The 20,637-nt window shown below is 43.1% G+C and overlaps 1 protein-coding gene across 3 annotated transcripts in view; it reads right to left on the reverse strand.

Moving 5' to 3' along the window:
* The window catches only part of ZEB1 (zinc finger E-box binding homeobox 1), a 128,891-nt gene extending 126,407 nt beyond the window's left edge, over window positions 1-2,484 (reverse strand). For 2 of the 3 annotated variants that reach the window (XM_080581728.1, XM_080581726.1), the window contains exon 1: window positions 2,351-2,484. In XM_080581728.1, coding sequence (XP_080437854.1) covers window positions 2,351-2,408 — 58 coding nt within the window. In that variant the 5' untranslated portion in view covers window positions 2,409-2,484. Of the gene's footprint in view, window positions 1-798; window positions 894-2,350 lie in introns of all 3 variants that reach the window. The other variant, XM_080581727.1, reaches the window with a different exon arrangement.
* Between the last annotated feature and the right edge of the window lie 18,153 nt (window positions 2,485-20,637).

A 20,637-nucleotide genomic window follows, 5' to 3' on the forward strand; every position in this document is an offset into this window, starting at 1 on the left:
AGTTTACAGTACAATAACTTAATGCCACAGCCCAGCATTGTTAACTGGCACGCTGGATACCGAGTGCCATCTCCCTCTAATCTCCCCCTCTGTGTGTACGAGGGAGAAACGAGGCAACTGGAACAGTACAAAACTGATTTAGTGTGCACTACAAACAAGGCAGTTGCTGAAGCATCTCCTGTACGCTGATCTTGGATTAACGGAAGATACTAATCCGTGAGAGCAAAGTGCGTTTAGAGATCTAGAAGAAAAATAAGTCTCACACCTATTTTAAAGGTTAAAGGGTTAACATTTGTCTAGCCATTTTCTTTAGTAAACATTTGCAAGTCAAACAAAAACCCACTGCTGAGAAATCTCTATTATCCAGAATCTATTATCTAACCGATCCTGATGCTTCAGTGCACAATGACTGAAGTTGGTTTTAATTCCTCAAAAAAAAGGAACCAGAAACAGCCTAAAACAAGCCATCTATTTTACACAGCAGAACTACTCGATACAGACTCAAAGGGATTTTATAATAAGAAGGGTGCAACGACGAGGTCCAAAAGTGATGAAGATGAAAGATACCTGGAACGCTACCCTGTCTTACACACCTTTTGTTTTCTGCGAGTGATACATGCCGCAGACAAAACGTTTTGTGCTTAAACAGCCTCAAATCTGTTTTTCTAATATTAAGCACAAAGGAAAAACACTGACAGCAAGCGTGGTAAATAAATCCCTCCCTTGAGAATGAAAGCAGCAGACAGGAGGGGGCTGACATGCATGCAGGAGAAAACTAAACACCATCTTTTTTTCTACCTGCACAAGTTGCCATTTGCTGCAGCGATCAAGAATCTCTTTTTCCCCGTCGACTTCAAAAGCTAGGTTTTCAGAGAATCTCTCTCGCCAGTCATCTGTTGATATGTTTTAAGAGTATGATATTCGTATCACTGGATCTTTAAGAGAAAAATCCATTTTCTTTCCTGTTCAGGTAAACATGTTTACAGCTCCTGCACAGACACTGGGTGGTTCAGACTCACATGTCACACACATGTCGTCAGCAAGAAGAAAAGCCCCTTTTTCTGATCATCAACATTTTAAATAAGGTAAAGAGAAAAGCACTTTCCAAACTTACCTTTCGCGGAGCCAAATCCTGAGCTAAATACAAATATTTACACTACAACAAGGAATTAATAACGCCCTCGTGTAAACCAAAATACCCGCTGTGAAACGCGCACGGCGAAATTAAGAAAGCTCTCCTAAGTTCAAAGCAATCAGATCGACTCGTTAGCCCCTGGAAAGGCCACCGTTTGTAAACACTTTATGCCTGAACCGGCCGGGATCGGCGAGCAGAGGCAGGAATCGTGCCTCGGATATATTTCAGAGGCCGTCCACTGCGTATGGAAACGTCTCGGATCGCGGGCGAGAGCCTTCCTATCTGTGACCCCGCACAGGAAATGCCACATAAAACCTAAAATTGCCAAGGAAGGTTACAAAACCTCCTGCTGTACATCGTATTACGAGGAGTCGCTACGAGCGCCCGACTACTTCTCTATTTTTTTTTTTTCCCCCACCCAGAAAATAAGTGCGGAGTGGGTGTACGGAGCGCTCCCCCCCCCCCCCCCCGTGTACCTCCAGAAGGCATCTTAAAGTAACACACGTACCCAAAAGAGAAAAAAAAAAAAAGAAAATAAAAGAAAAGAAAGAAGAAGCCCGGCAGCCCTTAAGTCTGAAACGTAAATGTAATTCCTTATATAGACCGCAGCACTGGGTCGCACACACGCAGAGAGGGGGGCCCCCGGCCAAACCGTTACCACCCATTATTATACAAACAGGTACCTCCAGAGCCGGGGGGAGAGGAGAGGAGAGGAGAGGGGAAGGGAGGGGAAGGGAAGGGAAGAAACTTCGCCGCCCGCCCGCCCACCCCCGCAGCCCCCCAGCGGGGCGGAGAAGCCGGGGCCAGCCCGGGCGGCGGCAGCAGGCAGGCAGGCGTCCCCCCTTTATTAAAAAAAAAAAACTAAAAAATTAAAAAAAAAAAAAAGCGCCCCCCCCCTCGCACCCCCCCCCCTCGCAGCTCCCCCCCGGCGGCGCGGGGCAGGCAGCGCCTAACGGTCCGGGGCAGGCGGCGGCGCGGGGAGGCGCCGCTAGGCGGAGGAGGGAGGCAGGTAGCGGATATAACGGGTCTGGCGGTGCGGGGCCAGCCGGCTCCCGGCGGGGCATTACTTTCTACTTCTCGCACCCCAAAGTCTCCCCCGCCACCTCTCCCCGTTCTCCCCCTTTCCCCCTCCGCTTGTTCTTGCCCGGCCCGGCTCCGCCGTCCCACCCCCCCCCCACACACCCTCCCCGGCCGCTGCCCCGGCGGCTGACTGACCGTTGTTGCGGCGCGGGTTCGCCTGCTTCCTGCGCTTACACCTGGGGCCATCCGCCATGATCCTCTCGCCTGTGTCTAAATGCTCCAGTCACCTCCTCCCCCGCCCTCCCCCTCCCTCCCCTCCTCCCCTCCCCTCCTCTCCTCCCCCCCCCCCACCCCCCCCTCCCCGCCCGGACCTGGTTTACGACACTGGCTGTACTTTTACATCACCTTCCCACACCTAGCGCCGGGCCCCAACCTTGTTGCTAAGGGAGACGGGCGCTTTACGGCAGCGCCTTTAAACGGCGGCGGGGGGAAAGCGGCGGCCGCAGGTAGCGGCGCGCGGCCCCCGGCCCCTCACGGGGGGCTCGCGGTGACGGGGGGGGCGGCACGGAGCCGCCTCACGGCGCCCCGAGCAGCGGGCAGGTGCCCCCCGCCGCCCCCTCAGGTGGCGCCTGGGGGAAGGGGAAGGGGAAGGGGAAGGGGAAGGGGAAGGGGAAGGGGAAGGGGAAGGGGAAGGGGGCAGCGCTGCCGCCTCGCCGGGCCGTCGGAGCTGCTCCTGTGAGACCGGCCCCTGTGAGAGGAGAAGCGGTCTCACGGTCTCGCTTCTGAGACGTACAAGCGACGGGACCCTTCCCTGACGGATGACACCTTCCTCCGCACTTCATGCGTTAAACTTGAACGGACTAAAACTTATTTAACGTATTAAAACCGAACGCGTTGCTGTCAGATGCTTGTAATGTTTATTTACTCTTTCCCTTCGTTTCACTTAGCTACGCAATAAGACGATTTTGTACGCTTCCATTTGTTTCCAGGCTTTCTGGTTTATTTATTTATTTTTTCCTCTTCCTGTCCTGGGATGGCTCTGTTGCAGTCACAGTTCTGTGCTACCGGGGGATGCTTTTATCCAAATAAATTGGATTTCAGTGAAAGCAGTCTTGTTAATAGGACACTTTTAATAAGTATTTGATACGCTACTGAGTTTGAGGCCCTTTAGCTATCGTACATTGTGTTTACATGCTCTATGTACACGCACAGTGCTATATCCCCTCATAGCATTTCTCTAGAAATAAAACTGTTCAACACCAGCAGTTTACAGAAGCACCTCACATCTGAAGCTTCCATGGAATTCAGTAAAATCTGAAGTGCCTGGAAGAGAGGAGAATATGGCTGAAGCGGATACAGAGTTCTGTAAAGTTCTGGGGGATTTTTTTCAAAATTCATCTTATAAGTGTACACTAGTCATAGATTTGGGTACTTGCATGGAGACAGTTGTTGCTCTTCTTTACAGGTATCGATGATTCATTTAGTGTCTTTCCAAATTTGGTAAATGTACGTTTAGGGATTTTACATATCTATCTTTAGGCAGTGTGAATTGGCTGTTGACTTCCTCAATTTAATGAGGATCTATCTACCTGAGAGTGCTTAAAGCAGAGTGACAAACCAAACAGTACAAAGTGTTCTCGAGGGCTAATAGGAGTCACGTAGAAGTTTTTGATTTGCCGTTAGCTGGGAGTTCTGAACTCCCAATACGCAGGTGGCTAAGGACCGCAACATGAAAGATAAGATAAAAATGAGATGTCAGGAAAGCTTCCTTGAGAGAGTGAATTGCAAAGTGTAAGGCAGAATCATGGCTTTGTCCCGCTTTAAGAGTTCAACGTCTTGGCTTCTTGAGTTCTTGTGTAGAAGATAGCAGTGCCTGTCAAACTGCTTGCAAACAAAGGCTTAAGTTGTTTTGGGATTCTTGAATGTTTTTTATAATTCTGTGGATAAGTTTCACTGAAATATCACGTACAATTTTTTTATGCTAAGTTTTTCAGTTCCTTAAAACTTCTCATGTTTTACAAGGTAGATGCAAAAACAAAAATAATAACTTAACTGTAAATACATTGGTAGATCTGTAATTGTACTCTGCAAGCACATACAAAATTTCAGGCCCCTCTTTAAGTGACTTTCAGGTAGCTTGCTTCCGTTCAGTCCTGTCACTTTTCACTTCTGTATAGGAATTCTTGCCTCTTCACTTTGAGCGAGAGATGTTTCCCAACAGAATGAGGAGAGGAGCAGTCTCCTGGTGTTATTGCTCCGTTACAGATAGCCGTAGCGCCTGTTTGAGCACAGGTCTTGTGAGGTTTCCAAGCAGCTAGGAGAAGCCAGTGACAACTCCTGCTGCCCAGTAGTTTCTGAAGAGCAGAACTGAAGCTGGCAGGAGCGTTCCTACCTCTTTACTGCTGCAGTCAGAGAAACGAGAAAAGAAAATCAAAGCAATCTTGGCATATGTTATCTTTGATACCAAGGAGGTCTAGAAACTAAAGAAGCAGAGGATGGTGTTTTGCATCATGTTATCAGTTATCCCAATTCCCTGTTATCCCACTATTATATAGTGGGATATAGTTACCCCACTATTATTATATAGTGGTATAGTTACCCCACTATTCACCCTGGAAAGCTTTTCATTCACAACTTGCAAATGGGTATGTCAGTGAGGTGTGTGTGCGATATGTTTAATTCCAAGTAACTTTGCACCTCCCATCTTTGTATACAAAGTTCCCTTTATTTACCCTGCTAAAAGATATCACAGTTAAGGATACAGCTACTGCCAAATACAGTGTTTTGGCCTAATAATTTCTTCTAATCCTAGCTGCAAATCCACTCGTTAAAATTCCTGCTGTCTTTGTAGTGTCTTGCAACATATGAGCACATGGTATTCATGATTTAAATTACACGTACTCCCTGCAAGTGAGAATGAAAAATCCTTTTTTTCACTGTGGGGTACAATCTGACATTTCAGTCAATGCATGAATTAATTAATGCACTAGTTTGTAAAATCTAGGCAAAGCAGTATATTTTCTATGTTCTCCTGGATGGGGCAGGCTTGGAAATCTATATTCTTTAAAGGGGGAGTTCTAAGACAGTGATCATTCCTAAGTTAGTTTGACTCTAGTGACATAATTTATGGGGGAGTTTAGGCTACCTAAACAGGCATAATGTAATTGAAATGTTAGATAGATAGAGTACCTGCTGTACTTCACCTTTTTTGAAATGTATTTGCATCATCTGAAGACAGGAATTTAAATAGTTCAGTAGTCATGCTGGAGTATGGCTGCTTGAAAACCACAGCGTCTTGGAATTTTTTCAGCTGATGATTCTTACAGACTGGTTTTGCCATTTTAAAAATAGCTGTGTATGTTGTTATGGTTTATGATCTCTTGAGTATATATTATTAAATAAAAATAATCAGTTTTCTATTGGTATGCTTACTCCTTATTCATGTTTATGAAATGAAATTTCACATCCTATCTTGAGTATTCTAGACCTAATGGTGTTCGCTTAGTTGAATCAATTTAGAATTACAGTGGAAAATGACTCAGTGAATAGTTTCTTTTTTCATTTATGGTTTGTGGAGATTTTCTTTCTTTCCTTTTTTTTTTTTCTTCTAATTTTTAGCAGTGAAACTTTGTTTTCACTTCCATGTATTTTCTTGGAATTTCAATTCCTAACATTTACGTTTTAATTGATGCTTTTTTTTAATGTTTTTGATCCTCTATAAAAATTGTAGTTGAAAACTTTACTGGAAGAGCAATGACCCAGAAATGTGCAGCTGGAGTGCAGCTATCTGGGGAAGTAATCTTGATAAAAAGTGAATTTTAGAGATATCATCATGCAGTCTTAGCGCCTTTCCAGATGGCCTTGTGATTTCCATTTTTGCTTCCAAATGAACCTAATATATTTTGAAGGTGTACGTTAGGATATTACGCAGTCTCAAAAAAATGGTAAAGGCAGCAGAAATTCGCACATTCATTTAGAGCTTAGTTTGTAGATACTTATAACGAGAAGTTACCCTTCTTTACACTCCTCAGCTTCCATTTTTTCTTGTTTCTGTATTTTACCATGTTTTATTTATTCATTTAAAGCTTGAAGCTGTGATTCCTAATTAGTTGTCTTGTCTTGCACACCTTGAAAGACTGTACCTGCTTGGCATCCTTTTACTGAAGTCTCTCGTGAAGCATCAGTGTGTGCGTAGCTATCTATAGCCATAATGACGTGCATACATGCAAAGAACTTCTCAAAAATCTTCCTTATTAAGAAAGTGTTTGTGAAGATCACAAAGGCCTTCAGAACCATTTTGTTTCTCTTGCTCTCTGTTTGCCCTACTTGTTGCATATAGTTTTTCCCTTGAAAGCAATTAACCTGTGCTGCTTCTTATGTCAGGTTGGTTTCCTATATAAGGTAAATGTATGAAAACATAACCAGGCCCTACAGGTTCGTTTTCCCATGCTAATATTTACTTTAGATGTTATCTCTGTTATAGGGCCTTCACATAAGTCAAATATATTTTAGAAAAGAAACTGGAAAAGGCCATTCCACACTCTTATTCAAAAGGTGGCTCCTTTGTGTGTTCCGAGTGAATTGGAACGCGAATTTGGGTACAAGCGTTAGATTGCAAACAGTTGTGGTGATTTCTCTGTTTGTTTTCACAGTACCTGGAACTTCAGTTGAGAGTGTCTCCTTCTGTACTTTCTTTTCTACTACTAAATGCAGTAGCAAAATACTGTATCAAAATATTATTTTTGTTTTAAATTTGTGACTGATCAAATTACAGTTGTAGCGCAGTTAGATTACCCAGTTTTATTAGTAGCACATTTTCCATTCATCTTTGTTTATGATGACTCTGCAGAAGTGTCCTTATCCATTATATTATCTAATTAAACACTAATGTGTTGTGGATATTTTTCCATATGGTTCACGTTTGTTTCCTTCTGTAACTTACACTCTGTTTCTGATTTAGCTCTGCTCCACACCCCTCTTGCTGTTTACTGTCTCGCAGTTTTTTGCGATGGCTCATTTGGCTCTCGTTTGGAATTATTTTCTTCGTTATGATATCTGTACAGCTGGCTCACTCAGCTCTTTAAATCCCAACTTAAAATGCATTTCTGAATTATTCTATTTTATAGTCTTCTCATTTATATATATACATTTTTTTTTTATTGTCGGAAAACATTCGAATGTTGGATGCCATTCATTTGTTATGTCTTGTTTGTCACTTTTTTTTTTTCCCTGCAAAGTGCATAATACTTCTGCTGGAAATGTTTGTCAATACGTAAAGGAAAGCTGTTGTTTTGGAACTGTAACAGTTTTGGAGCTTGCAGTGTGTATTCTGCATATACAGAATTAACGTAAAGAAAACAAAAAGGAATATATTAAGTCTACCAAGTCAAACAAATAAATCCAAATAGAAGCCTAATTTTGTTTAAGAACTCTCAACAAATCATTGCTCAATACCATACGGAGAAACACAGTTATATTCTAATACATGTGAGTTGAAGCATTGGTGAACTCAGCATGGTGAGTTTAATTCTTGTATTTGGCAATGTGCGGGTCTGTCTGGTAGATACAAACGTATGGTATTAAAGCGGACCGGAACATAATTGAAAGTCAAATGCATAGATCAAATTCGTTGGCACTATAGAGCTGTGTAAAATTTGGTATAGTTATATCTGAGTTTGGTGTACTGGAGCAGGGAGCAGCATTTCAGTGCACGAATGATCACGTGTTGATAAAGCAGTCATAATTCTCACGTAAGGTTATGCATATCAGGAATTTTTGGTTGCAAGGAAAAACTAGTTCGAATCCTTCCAAATAATTATATTTTTTTCCCTCATGAAAATAAAAGCCTAAAAAGATTTTATATGGGATCAAATTGAAAATGTCTTTCTAACCCAAGTATTAAAAGCTTAGATTTGAGCATTTGCTACAAGAAAAGCAGGTGGTCCCGGGGTTTCCAAGAACCCAATGATTTTAAAATTCCCTCTTCTTATTGGGAAGGTCTGAACAGAGGTTTCTGTGGTGGGCAGATATCCCTCTATATCACTGGGCTTTAGATATTCTGAAGAACTCTCATTTTCTCTTATTGGTGTGGTCTAACTGTGTAAGTAAAGGACAGGAACTGTGTCATCTCAAGAGAAGTATTTTGAAATACTCTCTACTTCTCTCACCACTTAGATAATTTTTTCAGCCACTAGGCTGTAAAATAATCTTTCTCTGGTTCAATGACTATTTTATTCTATAGAAAACATAACATTCACTGGTACCCCTGAATTGTTGTCTTTAGGGAGGTGAATTAGCTTGTGGATGATGGTGATTTACATTTCTTTGATGAGAGGATAGAATTGAACCTTGGCTTTTGGTAGCCTGGAGGGACTTAACGACTTCTGGGCTTTCATATTAAAGATTAATTACACCCAACATTTCACAGATGCAAGGTATGTAATGAAGGTCTCAGATTAGTTTCTGCAGAGGAGACAGGGAGGAAAAAGCCTCGCTTGAAGATCTGCAGGGGGTTAGGTAGGGTGGTGAGCTAGGCAGCTGTAGGGATGACCAGAAGCATATCTTCACATGCATGGGGAGCTTAACTGAAAAATCTTGATTAACTAGGATCATCCAGAAGCTGAAAGGAGACGTACTGAAGAGAGTCCAATGAAGAGCTGCAAAAATGGTGAAGGGACCGGAGCATCTGACAGATGTGGAAAGGCTGAGGGAGCTGGGACTGCTCAGCCTGGAGAAGAGAGCTCTCTGGGGAGATCTTATCAACATCTGTAAATACCCGAAGGGAGGGTGCAAACAGAACAAAGCCAGGCTCTTGTCAGTGCACCCAGAGCCAGGACAAGGGGCAATGGGCACAAAGTGGCCCACAGGAGGCTCCGTCTGAACACCAGAAGCCCTTCTGTGCTGTGGGGGTGACAGAGCCCTGGCACAGGCTGCCCAGAGAGGCGGCGGAGTCTCCTCGGAGACCTTCAGAAGCCGCCGGGACACGGCCCTGGGCTCCCTGCTCTGGGTGGCCCTGCGTGAGCAGGGGTTGGGCCTGGTGGGCCCAGAGCTCCCCGCCAGCCTCAGCCACTCCGCGGTTCTGTGGCACTGGAGGGCTCTGTTTGCATTTAGATACCTGCAGGATCGTGTCATTGACCACTCTCCTGCAAAAACAAAGGCTGTCTGGAGTAATAAAAATGATTTTGTAATGTCTTTTAGGTAATTTTATTTCTATTTAAAAGATTCACTACCCACTTCAGTAGCTGTTGGTAGGCATTCATTGAAGCAGTTGATCTCTTGCAGGTGATGACTAATTCATGTGTAATAACGGTAGTAGGTGATCCTGCGTGGGACTTACCCACCTTTAGCTGGGATGTCAGACTCGGTGTAGTCACTCCAGACTGCCTTGGCAGTTGGTGGGCATCTAGGCAGTACAGCCTGAGGCGCCTGAGGCTGTGAACCTACCTCACAGGCATCTGCACGTCTCTTACTCTTGACATCAGACCAGTCAGTGTGATGGGTTTTCCTGTCATGAGGTTGCTGAGGTTTATGGAGATGACTTCATCTCTCTGTTGAATGAAATTATCTCCAACTTCTAATCCTGATTTTGTAGGGTGAAAAGTCCTACAGTTTGTTGCCTTGCATGCAGCTGTTGTCATTTTTGCTGAGTGTCTTTAGTCGCTGTTCCCTGATAAGGCCATGTATCTGTGGATTTTCACATCAAGTACCATGTATCACACAACACCAAAGGCAACAAAAGCATTTGTTATGCCATTGGAAAAAAAAAAAGTATCTGTAGTCCATCCAAATGTTTGTAAAACGTTATGGCATTCCTAGCACAGAGAGGTTAACTGTGCAAAGCTTCCCCTGCAAAGATGTATAATTAAAATTTTAATGTGTGTTCCTACAGCCAGGTGAGCTTGTATTTTGGATTCATTGTAGCATCTTGAAGAAGAGGCCAGAAGAAATTTGCTTAATTGATAATAATGGTACTTCGGTGCCATGCCATTTATTCTAAATAATGACAAGAATTTCATAGATTAATTGCTAATTTTAGGAGTAAGATTAATTGGCAAAGTAAAAAAGCTCTTCACTACAATAGCACTCTTCAGTGTGAATGCAGGGCTACTGCACTTTCTTGCTTGCTTAACCTTAGACTGTTTTATCTTTACTTGATGATTGCTTTGTGAAGACTACTCTGCTCCTAAATAGTATTTATAGGTTCTTTGACATTTTTAATCTTAACATTGTTGCTTGCTTAAATGTTAATTCCAGAAGGTCTGAAAATTATGTTTGCAACTACAGTTGATTTCTCCGGTGGAAAAACAACTTAGGCACAACTATTTTTCAGTCTGTTTCGAGACATTTCAACTACAATGTAGTCTTAATCTGAGTCAGACTGAATTGGTCACATTTTCTCTTTAATGGTGATGCACTACATTAGTTTTACAGCCTCTGAAAATGCATTTTAAGGACATATGCATTGCTTAGGTCTCCACTCTCCTCCAACTGATGCGTACTGATATGAATCCTAAACAAGCAATTTTGGTGCTGTTTCCCCAGTCACTTTCCTGCGGTGTCATGATGGATTACCCATTCTGTTGACTTGGGCAAGGCTAGAGAATAAAAAGCAAACAGACAGACCTGTCCATTGCCGCGACTCTCTAGAGTTAAATGCCAAATTCAGCAAACAGGCTGTTCTTCACCCACAGAAGAAAATACTGGACAGAGTATCCAGCCAGCCAGGGATCACCAAATGTGCCAGAGCAAAACCCATAGCTAAACTGAAATTGAAACGTTTTATGTAAGTTCAGTTGTGCCTTCTTTTTCTTGCTGCTCACTGCTGTTTCTCATGTCCTACCACACAAGAGCTTAGAGTGCCTTTCCTTCACTAGCTTTTCTCACATGTCAGAGTATTAAAATATGCAAAGCAATTTCATATAACCTTTGTAGCGTATATTTGTTATTCCATAGCATATACTTGTATACACGCACACATGCATAAAGCTATTTTTAAAGATTAGGAAGGTCACAAAGCTATGGCCTAGATTCATGATCCCTTGGTTATACCTGCATCTGCCTGCCCCATCCCTCCCAGGGAGATTACTGCCATTGCCACCGAGGCTGCCGTTCAAATCCCAGTGTATTAGCAAACTGAAAACAGCAGTAGTTCAAATTAAAAGTACTGTGCAGCACCCGCAACTGCAGACTCAGTCTTCATCCTGTTTCTTTGAAGTGGCTGAAGAGGTTACTGCTTCCAGTTGTATGGCCAATGCTGTTTGCATAGCTACAGCTATGTCCAGCACGGATGGCAACATTACAGAACGGGAATATTGACGATTCCCTTTTCAGTCAGAGTTTTAGCTTTTATCCCATATCACATTAATTGTGTTACCCTGTCTCCTTCTGTGCCTTGAGAAGATGTGTACTCGGTGATTTATTCATTTTTCTTTCCTCCTTTTTCTAAATAGTTCCCAACTCCAAACCCTGCAGCTTGTGCAAACCTCCACTATGAAGATAATCTTGGAATTTTCATGGAAGGCAGTCTCGGCAGGTATTTAAGTTTGATTTTAGGTTATTTGACATACAGTATATAGAATGCCATACATCATGTCCCACAACTTTTAGTCCCACAACTTTTAGTCCCTCAGAGTTGTTTTCCCAAATGCTTTAAGAGACTAACCAAGATCGTGACATGGAAAATTCCTTAACCAAGAAGAGTTTTTGAGGATGCATTTGGACTTCTTCGCTCCGTCAGCATCTACTCTAATGGTAATCACCAGCTAGGGGTATAAATCTGCTCCTCTGTGGGGGAGTGATGTGGGGGGATAGGTAACAGAAAAGCTCCAAATCCTTTTTATTCCACTTCCCTTCTGTGAGGAGATTCATATTTCTTTAAACCTTTTGCTCTTCTCCATCAGGATCTCAGCACATTCATCAGAAACCTCTCTCTTTCTCAATTAAAAGAAAGCTGAAGACACTTAATTTCCCTTTTGCAGTCCTACTCGCATCTAAATCTGCATTTGACATTTCATGCTACGCCCAGTTCCAGCAGATGTAGGCTCTGTATCCTTACAATTAGGTACTGTGTTAAGTGAAGTCTAATTTTAGGAGATGCCTCCTTAAGCCATATGGCTTTCCCTGATTTTTCTGAGATAGTTTATAAAAGGTAAATGTGCTGTTTCATTACAGAGATCCGTCATTCCCCAGAAGTCACGAGAAGGGTCATTCTCCTTTGAGAGGGTCCAGTGCTCCTTGGACTGCAATGTATGGCCGGACTATGGAGAGCACTTGCTACCTCCTGACCATAGATGTGACCTCAAAAAGAAAACATGGGATTAGTTAGTATCAGGCCATTGATCTGAAGCCTGAGGATGTGTTTCATGATGATACGCTGCAGTCATCTTTGTGCCTTTCCTGTTAGAAGATGCCATATGATTTTGGATACAGCAATCTCCCTTTTTTGACTATTCATTTCAGTGCAAGAGACATCTCTTCTGTTATCTGGCCATCTGGGATCCTTTTATAAGAAAAACATCATTCCAGTATTAGAAGGAATATTTCAACTTGCCAACTTTAATCAGGGCATACTGCAGCAAGATGCAAAGCAGTATCAGCTGAAAGCTAAACTCCCGTGTTAGATGCTGTGAGTATAACCTCCCTGTCTGAACAGAATCAAGGAGTTTGGGAAATCACTGCCTTAGTGGTATGCACAAAATAATAAGGAGCCGTGATGTAGTAATAACATAAATATAATAATAATAACCCACAAATGTTAAGATATGTATTAAAATATCTTAATATCTTCAGGGTTAAGGTGTATGTGGAAGAGTGTCAGGCTTGCCTCTGTGCCTCTCCCGTTAGGGATTAGATCGCATTCCAGCAGGCTAAAGGTAATCTCCCTGTTATCATTTTCCATTATGAAATTTTCAGTGCAGCTCTGCCGAGCTCTAGCCGTGTGTTTACTAAACAGAGGCCGTCTGACGGGCTGTCAGCCGCTCCGCTGGCGAGCTGCACACCGTCAGTGCTCCTCACCTGGCAGTGGGCTCAGCGAACTGGGCCCCGAGTGGGAATCCACAGAGGGCATTAAAGAAAAGGCAGGGGAGGCTGCTCCCTGAAAGCTGTGCTTTTCGAAATGGACGCAGGGAGGGTTTTGGCTGGAGCCTCACCTCATTGTGCTGAGTCAAGTCAGCATTAAGTGAATACAAATTCTCCCTTGGGAGTCCTAGCTACGGCTGAGGATCTGAGGAAGTTATAGAGGGAAGCAAGAGGGCTGGAGTGCTTTCAGAGCCTCTTTCTTTGAATATCCATGAAAAATAAAAGGAGAGACTCGTGACCCACAGTACCTGAAAACTGCTCTTGCACCCCTAACCAACTTCCCCACTGATTTCATCTGAAGGATTCCTTTTGGAGAAGGAATTTGGGGTGACCTCTTAGTCACTATCAAGTCCCTGCAGAGCTGTCTGTAGCCAGCATCGGTGCTGTGTCTCCTGTGCACCCAGTCACCGGTGAGTAGCCTCCATTTCTCCCTGCTTGATGTACGTGGCATCTGGCTTTTTTTCAGTGCATTTCGCATTTTGCGATATTTTGTGTCATTATCAAAGTGTTTCAGTGCAACCTGTTGAGAGTAATCTGCCTGCAGTTGTCCTTCAGTCATCTCAGGGCAGTAAAAAGCAAAAAGCAGCTCCCCTCCTCTCTTGGAGTGACACAGCTGAAATAAATCCATCACCCCAAACTGAACCCTAGGCGATGTTGCGAGGAGTCAGCCTTGCAGATGGAAGGAGGGGTGGGTGGAAGTCTGTGTCACGGGCACAGCCTGCAAGGCTGCTCACAAAAAGGCGGAGACAAGCAACCAAAAGCCAACAAGTAGAGAAGAAAAAATGTGCTTTGGGGAGAAAGTCCAGCAATTGAGCTTTGTTGGCAAGGTGCTGGCTAAAACCAGGCTTCGAATGGCAAGCACCGAAGCTGCCTTCTAGTGTTTAATCCCTGCTAACACTGACAACGTGGGAGCCTCCGTGACACCTCTCTGTTATCCACTTCCAAGCAGGTCGGGGAAATGACCCATTATCCTGCTATTGAGCAGAACAAAGCAGCGAGATCAGGTTGAAAGACCTCCCAAAGCATCAGGCATAGGTAAGGATGCTCCTCAATTAGGAGGAGCCTTGAGGCAAGACAGTGGTCTGTGCCTGGGAGGAAAAGGTTAGTCTTTAAGTCAGGGTTAGTGGCTTCAGTACTCTCGCTTGGTTTGCTTTGCTTTGCTAAAGCACCGTTATCTACCTAAGTGGCTTAGGGTGAAGTGTGAGAATAGTGAAGCACAGGTAAAGAACAAGAGAACTGCAAACTATTTTAACTCCATCATCCCCATAAGTTTTGGGTAAGAATTTTTGATACACGGTTTTACAAAAATATAACTAAATAAATTACAAAGCTACCAGTAGTGCGACATCAGTGAGACTGCCCAGAAATTCTCCGAAAACGAGCAGTGTCCTGAGTCTGTTGAAGCGAAGCTCCAATAGATCACGGTCATCATTTTCTGTCACAAGCTGGCTTGCTTTCTGCCATTTTTTACACTTCATTTTTTGCCCATCCACTTCAGTTATAACTAATCTCCCCTGGGTGGTGATTCCAGCATTGCTGCAGAAACCGTCACAGTGCACATGCCGTAATAAAAATACGACACAACAGGTTATATTTAACAAGGAAAAGAGGAATAGAAAGTGGTACATCTGCACAATGAATATAATAGAGCATTGACTTGGTATTTCCTGACTTCAGCAGTCCCTCCAAAATAATAATGCATTAATAGAATTACACTTAGCTTTCTGCTTTTAAAAGGAAAATATTTGAAAGCAAAAGCCTTTTCATCTTCCAAGTTCTTCTGGCTCCGCGTGTGAGATAGTGGAAATAACACAGGGCTGTGTAACCACAGCAAACAAGTGGGGTGGGAATTCTGTAGCTGCTCGGCTGGCCCAAAGCAGAGCGGCAGTGAAGGAGCAGCCTGGATTTTGGATTTAAGATGTGGATTTTTTTCCCCCCCCTAAACTCCATTCATTTCTATGGATGAAAATAAACGTACTCTGTTGTAGGCAGAACTGGTGGTGACCTATAATTAAGGATGTCTGACATTTCCATTATAAGAGGCAGCTTTTACTTGGCTATAATTTCAGCTGGTGGTTGTTTTAAATTTTAACTGTTTAGGCAGAATTTTCCTCTTCTAGATATCTCTTGAAATCTGAGGTTTTTTTGGATGCAGTAGAAAAAGTGAGAAGTTGGGGAATTTTTTCATCAATGTCTATAAAGCAACTAAGCAAAAAGACAACTTTTTGCCCATATAGAGAAGCTCAGAACTCCTTGCTTAAAATTTGGCAAAGAAGCCACACACCCATTGGCACGGTTTTTCTTCTTTCTGTGGAAAATCTCAGCTGATACGTTGGCAGTAAAAAAATTGTTCAATTTAAGTACATGGATGTGTAAAAAAAAGCCACCTACTCTGAGCATGCTCCAAAGCAGGGACAGAATTAGCCTGAGGAACATTTGATTGATCCACCAGCAAAAATGCTGAAAGGCAGCAGAAATATGTGCATATTTAACCTCCCAGCAATTTTAACTTTAGTGGGGCTTAGCTGGTGGAATGTGTAAAGTTATTTTGCTTCCCTGTTTTACGAGTAAAATTCCCTAATATAGACAAGATTTCGGAGGTGTAGACTTCTCTCTCTTATAAATGAACCTGGTCTTTAACATCACTGTAAAAACAAAAATCTGACCTTCTGACTCACCGACTTCTTCCTAGGTGCTTTTCTAGAAGGCATTACCCAATGCTCTTTGGGTACTGGCATTTTTAACCATGTCAATAAAAATATCTGTGATGTGTAAAGATGATGGTATTTTTGGATCTCGGTCAGTGGAGATCAATCATTACCTGCATATGGCTCTATGTCTTAGCTGCATTCTCCACCAACTCTGCTTTTAATACCTAGCCTGTCGCTACCAGACAGGGCTGTCGCTGATGTGCTGCACCCAGAGGCTCTGGCTCTGGGGCTTCCTCACAGCTCTACCACACTAAAAATCCCCTCTGCTCTTACTTGTGCACATACCCTCCTTCCAAGAGGCTTTTTCTGTCATCGATAAAATCTTCCGATTAAAAAAAAAAAAAAAAAGTGTAGATCCTATGTTGCTGCTGTTTAAATAATGGCCTTATTATTTTTTACAGGAAAAGTGGCAACCTTTTCTTTTCACAGTAGGAGAGCAAATGTGGTGCTTTCCCTTTGCAGGATGCTCTGTGTGCCAGTCACTCAAGGCACGGGCTTTTGACACTTCACTGTTCTCCTGTGGAAGTGTTTAGAGATAAGCTCACAAACCAACAGGTTTTAAATAGACGGACTGCTTCTGGTTTGGAAATGGCTCCTAGATCTGAGCATACTGTATGCTAATACCAAGGGCTCTGATGGACAGCCTAACGAAATCACTGTAAATACAGCCCGAGACTGTAAAAATCATTGTAAATACAGCCTGAGACCCAAAATCATTGTAAATACAGCCCATGGTGGGTGCGGGGTCAGGCCCTGGAGGTATCTGTCATCTTCCCTTGAACTGCAGGCTCAGATCAAGCCCGAGCAGCTTCTCCTGCGTTGAGCTTTGGTGTGGGATCAGGGCGAGCACATGTCCTTGTGGCCTCCTTGGACCTAGAGAGCACGGTGGGAGCATGTTATGCCACTTGGCTGTGATTGCTGCAAGCTGTGAGCATGGCCAAGGATGCCACAGAACTTCAAAACCTTTTTGAAGCCTACGTTAAAGTTGATGACAGTGCATATTCGGCTGATCTGCAATATGCTGATATCATCCCTCCTATATAAGATATAGACAAATAAAAAATGTGAACTAGGACTTTTTTGATGCGCAAGGCTTAACACATTTCTGCAAATTTTTGTTTGTTTGCACACTGAACATATAATACTGATCTTCAGTAATTAAAAATCACAGAGGCTATGGTGCTTATAAATTCTAGAAGCTAAATGAAGGTTTTTGTCTACCACTCCTGTGTTATCTACCTACTGCATGTCCTATTATTTGGGTTAACAGGAAAAAAATGTGCTGGCATTATTTCTTCCATCTGTTCCACAACCTCTGATATTGAGCTTCTAAAAAGCTCAAAGCAGACTAAACAGGTCATAGTCAAAACAGTAAGGTTGCTTTTCATGCACTCTTAAAATCAGATGTTTTAATGATATCTTGTAGCTTGTTTTCTAATTAGAAAACAGGTTCACAATGTGGTATCTATCTTCTTCCATTTGAATCAATAAACAGAGAAGTCATGAGAAAGGGACCTCTTCCCTTCAGGGAGTCTTTTCTTGTTAATGTTGACTCAGGTTGTTAGTGCTTATTCTTGTCTCCTTTCCTCTTCTGCCTACTTCCCAGTCTTTTCTCTTTCAGTTCCCCCTCGTTTCCCAGATACGCTGCCTTACACGTAGTGAGTATGCATTTGTCCTGCATATTTACCTGCTGTGTCGTGAGGGCATGGTATTTTTCAGTCCGCACTGGGTAACGAAGCTTTTTAACCAGGCTGAATGATTGTTTTTAAGCCTACAAAGATTTTGAGCATGAGTTTCACTGAAAGAGAAAGAAGAGAATCACTTCAGTTACAAATGATGCATGCTGCACTGTTAAGTAACTTGTAAGATCTTGTGTTAGGCATGATCAGGAGGGATTGCCTCCCACCTGAAAATCGCAGTGTTGTCTGAGAAATCTGTACTTTATGTGCTTGTAACTTGATGAAATTGAGATAAGTTACTAACTAGTCACACTTCTCTGGTTTGCTCTCAGCCTTGGGCAGCATAGGCAGTTTTTATAACTTCTCTTTTATGGTTAGTTGAGTCTGATTCCTGCAAGGACTTAACATGTATATTTAACTTTATTTTGGTTAACTGTCCGTGTAGAGACTTTTAGATTTGGCACCCTGATTAGTTTCTTCCTTGCTGAAAAGACCACTGTAAATTTCAATAGGGAAACAGAAAAGTCCCGTATGATTTTTTAAGGAAGCTTTTAAAAGAATAATTTGAGGATGTACTATTTAAAGTGAATTGCATCAGATACTGGGTTATTTTGAAATTAAAAATGTCCAAATAACCATGTCCTGCTTTTCGTGTCTTTGAGCTTGCCATTGCATGCTAAAAAATTCAGAAAATATTTGGAAAGGAGCGAATCATCAGAAATTCAAGTGTAGCCAAAGGCTGTGGGGTCCGAGGGCTATAATTCCTACTCATGCGGGATATATTGGGTCCTTACAGAATCTAGACACGTCTTGCTTATACTCTCTATTGCTCCTATGTGTCAGCTCTGAAAGGCTTCTACTGTGATCTAGAAATAAATAACAGTTAGTGAAAACAAATACCGTAAAAGGACATTTTCAAAATGTAGAGACATTGCCTATCTTCAAATCCCCTCACTGCACCTACATTAAAATAATGATCGTGACCCAAATACGGACAGTTTGAACTGTCCTTTTCAAGGCCAGATGTGGTCTGTTACGTAATACAATTCTAGGGTGATTGCTGGTGCTTGGAGTAAAAGAAAAATGAACATATAGCAGATATTGTTCCAAAGAGCAAATGTCATAAACAATGTTATAAAACTCAAAGCTGTGAGCAAAAATTTCTAGCAAACCGAACTTCTACCAAGCCTCGCCTGCATACAAACCGAAATCTCCAGCAAGGTACAATCCAGACACGGGCCCCAGAGATTACAATAAAAGGAGAGCCCAAATACACATCCATACATCAGCACACTTTACACAGATACAAAAGCACTGTAACTCCTAAAAGCTTGTTCCTCCAGGCACAACACATTTCGAAGTTAAATGCACCACAGTAGAAATTTTCTCCATATGCTTTTCAAAACGCTATTAAATAGAAACCATCCAAGCAAGTAGTTGTTGATACGTATGTGCAACAGGCTTCCCAGAAATTCTTTGTAAATAGGACATCAATGTTTTCCACTGTGCGCAGGGAGGAAATCTGCTGAGTTCAAGTGCTGTAATCAAATCCACATTGCAAAGTCACAAATAAAGAAACAAAGGACAATCCCTGTCCATTTTTTCGTTGTGGATGCATTAATCAGACTCCATTTTCTTCTCTGCTTCGGATCCCCCTGTCCCCGCGCCCACCCGCCCCGTGCCTCCCTCGGGTGCATCTCTGCCCCCGCCTCGGTGGCAGCCAGCACTGGGGACAGCACGCTCCCTGCTTGCAGCGCTTCATGACTGGGATTCCAAGCCGAAGGGTTTAGGAGATCAGCATCTATACAGAGCAGTGGGGAGGCACATACACTAGGAGGAAGATTTGGAGCATCTCCATTAAGTGTCTAAAAATGTATATGCAGCATACCACTATAGTCACCAAGCTCAGCAGACTCAGGGCATATTTCTTCTCTTCCAAATCCGTTTTCTCCACGATTAAAATTTTCTTCCTTTTCAGGCATTCTGTAGCAAGAGCAAAAATAGGAACCCAATTACATCTGGCCTCTTTGCAGGGAGGTGAGAGCGGGTGAGGACACAGGGTGCTCTGCCGTGGTTCTGCCTGGGGCACAACCTGTGCAGGAACTCGCAGTCCCCAACGAGAAACGTGACCTTTAGCAACTCGTTTGTTCTTGGAGGCGATGGGAGAGCAACAGAAATCTGCAAGAGCAGCAGAGAAGGCTGAATCTGAGCTTCCTCTGCTCCCTAATGGGCTAAGGCTCGGGGTGCTTGTATTTTATGAGCCCTTTGCCTCCACCTCTTACGCTCATTATGCAAGAGAGGGTAAATAGTCTTTCCCAGGGTTACTTAAGTAAAGCCTGCTTCAACCCACTTAAAGAGGGACACGGCAGTAAATGGGGAGCATTTGTAGGCTGACAAAGTACCCCCATGGCTTCAGACGCATTGTAAGACTGGAAGATAGGTAGAAGAGGTGAGCTGCTGGGTGGCTGCAGCACTGCAGGTACGCGGCTTCTGCCCACCCTTTTTGCCATGCACTTGGTCTCTAGACCCAGCTAGCTGGGCAGGGAGCACCGCAGGGACAGAACGGGCAGCTTCAGAGATCTCCGACCTGGCTCTTCCTAGGCTGGAGTGCCTGCACAGCTTTCAGGTGTGCAGAAAAGCCAGCCTGGGTTTCCAGACCCATTTAGTTCTGCAAACATGTTTCATTGTTATAGTATTTCCATATCTGTGCCATTTTTCTTCCTTATGCGTCGCTAACATATCTCCTTTTCTAATGTTTACCCTCTGATATAAAGACATCGATCTTATCTGGCTTTATTTAGCAGGTTTTTAGTCCTGCAAGGTAGCTCACGCAAAATAAACTGCTTAACCTTGCAGCCTTCCTCTGCACGTATCCCAGTTTAACAATTAAGAAAATTTAATTTTGTCTTTTCTCAGTGTCAGCAACCCAGATATTTAAAAGATTTCAGATGAGGTGTCATCAACGTCCTGTACAAGGGCCTTTATTTCCCCTTTGCTCTGCCAACACCTCATTGCA

This window comes from Anser brachyrhynchus (assembly GCF_964034855.1).
Source record: "Anser brachyrhynchus genome assembly, chromosome: 2".
NCBI lineage: Eukaryota > Metazoa > Chordata > Aves > Anseriformes > Anatidae > Anser > Anser brachyrhynchus.